Consider the following 2,942-nt stretch of genomic DNA (forward strand, 5'->3'; position numbering starts at 1 on the left):
AGCAACTTCCAGTCCTGCATGCTTTATTTATGGTAAGTGCCTTACACAGGCGTCCCATTTTTTAAATCTTTTATATCATATTTTATTGTACTTTTCACAGGCGTCCCATTTTTTAAATCTTTTATATCATATTTTATTGTACCTTTTCTATGTTTAAATATGTTTAGATATACAAATATTTATTTTAATATGCCTTTTCTATGTTTAGATATGTTTGCATATACAAATATTTACCACTGTGTTCCAGTTGCCTACAGTATTCAGTACAGTAACATGCTGTACAGGATTGTAGCCTAGGAGCAATAGCCTGTACTAGCAATGGTCTAGGTGTGCAGTAGACTATACCATCTAAGTTTGTTTAAGTATAGTCTATGATGTTCACACAAAGACAAAATCACCTAACGATGAATTTCTCAGAATGGATCCTGTTGTTAAACAATGCATGACTGTATTTGAAATGATACATAAGCATATCCTTTCTCCTAGATCCAACATAGTCATTATTTCCTCCAATACTGAAACAGACCTATGTTGAGGGCTATGTTGGAAGATAATACATTTATCTTTTCACACTGTAATCTCAATCAGTAACAGAAATGCTACAAGAAGTGTTCGGGATCTACAGGCACAGCAGATTCAAGCTTCCTATAGCATGTACACTGTGGATCGTAGCTTTACCGACCAGAATGGAGGCAGTAAATTTCTATATTGAGTGTAGAAGTACAAATACAAGGGGAAAAACTATTAAGATAGTGGCAATAGTCAGCAAAGTCACATGTGCCAAGTCAATAAGAACAGTCAAAGGAAAAACTGGGTGTTATAATGGATTCGAGAGAAGGAAAGACTTGGGATTCCAAAGATAGTCCTAGAAAAGGACTAGGAGTTAATTTTACAATATTATGATACTGGATGTAGTTTTGTAAAAGGATGTTCCATGTTACACTAAGAAAGACAGGAAGTGGCAGCAGAGGGGACAGAGAGTGATGACAGGAATGATGGCGCAGAGTATAGGAGTTCTGTTATAATTTAAAAGTGAGCAAAAGAAACAATCAAATGCAGCTGTCATTATCTTGTTAGCTTAGAACTAACAGTGAGGACACTATTTTACATATACTAGTTTACATATAAGGAAAAAGAGACATACAGAAGTTAAACTCAGTCAAGAAAATACAGGTCTTTCATTACAGGAACAAATGGAGTCCAGCTACAGCATCTGTCCTTTTAACCACTACACTCAAATGCCTCTCTCATTCTAGTGTCCCCTTAAATAAGCTGAACCACACAAAACTGCGACTTTTGCAGGTAAAAATGATGAAACATTATCAATTTCATACAGTTGAACACAGTAATTATTCCTAGCTCTTCTCTCCTACTAAGCCAAAGTTCCTGGAAGAATTCTTCAACATGATTCTCTCATGGCCTCATTTCCTATTCAGTCTTCAACCTGAAGAAATATGGGATTTTCTCTAATCCCCTTCTCAGTCTCTTCTTTGTTGCTAAATACATTAGAGTTTTTAATCATTGTCTTGCTTGATCTATCTGCGACATCTGAAAATACTAACTAAATCCTTCATTCTTTAAATGCCCTAATTTATTTGATCTTTCCTACCTACATTCTGGGAAACTCCTTTTAATCAACTTTGAAGACTACTTTTCTTCAGTTTTTCCCTTAAACGCTGATATTCCTCAGAGTTTTATCCAAAGGCTACTTCCTATTGCACTTCATATGATCTCCCTGAGTGATCTCTCCTACTCCCAAGGTCAATTACCACCTAATACTGATGAAACATAAACCTTTACTTGCAGCAGAGATCTTTCTTCAGACCCATCTCTCCACCTGTATTTTTACTTTAACATTCCACAGACCCTTCAATGTGTATCCAACTGAATTCAACACTAACTTCATTTTAATAAACGTCTCAGCAACTGACACCACCATCAAACCAATCACGAAGAAACAGACTTTGACCACCCTTTATTTTTCAGCCCCTCTATCCAAACCAATTCTTTACATTTTACTTGCATATTTCTATTAGTTCACTTTTCCATGTCTGCATCTCATTATTTCAATTCAGGTCACCATAACTTCTCTCCTGAATTGCTACTCTAGCTTCTAGATGGTCTGCCCATGTCTTATATATCTCTCTAATCCAGTCTCCAACAATGCAGCCACATTATGCTTTCAATGAAATTCCACTATTATGCTTTCCCCCTTTTAAAACTTTTCAATGATTTACCATTGCTTTTAGCATGAAGTCCAAACTTCTTAATATGGTTTACAAGGTATGTGTGATAAGCCTCTATCACTGTCGTTAGATCCACTTTTCTTGATTCTTTCCCTTTTATTATATCTGCAAGCATGCTTAACTTCTACCTATTTAGATAAACATTCCTCTTTCTTGTCAGTCTTTGGATATGTTGTTTGCTATATTCATGCATAATTCTCTACAGATTATAGCTTCTTCTTCACTGAATCCCGGCCATATTCTACTTACTTGGTAGGTCTCAACTAATATGCCCCTTCCTACTGAAGACTTCCATGACCTCTGTAGACTTCTTTAAGTTCCCTATCCTAAATATCCTGAATTCCTAAAGTATAATTTACTTCCCTTCTCATTGTGTTTCAAAGATTCTATGGAAATTGCTTATTTAATTGCCTGTATCTCCTGATCCCTCCTCAACCTAAATGTAAGCCTCAGATAGTAATGAAAAGCACAGATAGTAAGAACCTATTGGACCAATTGGACCAAGTCTGTATTGTTTCTTCTTTATTCCCTATGTCTAATGTATGCTTAACAAACACACATGCTATATATATATATGCATATATATATATGTGTGTGTGTGTATATATATATGGATATCAACTCATATACATATACATGCACACATACACACATGCTACTCATTTTACTTAAAAGGAAGACATTTGGTTTATTGCA

The 2,942-nt window shown here is 35.4% G+C and overlaps 1 protein-coding gene across 1 annotated transcript in view; it reads right to left on the reverse strand.

Moving 5' to 3' along the window:
* Nucleotides 1–2,942, reverse strand: part of KHDRBS2 (KH domain containing, RNA binding, signal transduction associated 2) — a 625,035-nt gene that overhangs the window by 611,768 nt on the left and 10,325 nt on the right. The window contains exon 2 of the mRNA XM_012647139.1: nucleotides 2,042–2,051. Coding sequence (XP_012502593.1) covers nucleotides 2,042–2,051 — 10 coding nt within the window. The remainder of the gene's footprint in view (nucleotides 1–2,041; nucleotides 2,052–2,942) is intronic.

The sequence above is a fragment of the Propithecus coquereli genome, unplaced genomic scaffold (genome assembly GCF_000956105.1).
Source record: "Propithecus coquereli isolate 6110/MARCELLA unplaced genomic scaffold, Pcoq_1.0 Scaffold259, whole genome shotgun sequence".
Taxonomy (NCBI): Eukaryota; Metazoa; Chordata; class Mammalia; order Primates; family Indriidae; genus Propithecus; species Propithecus coquereli.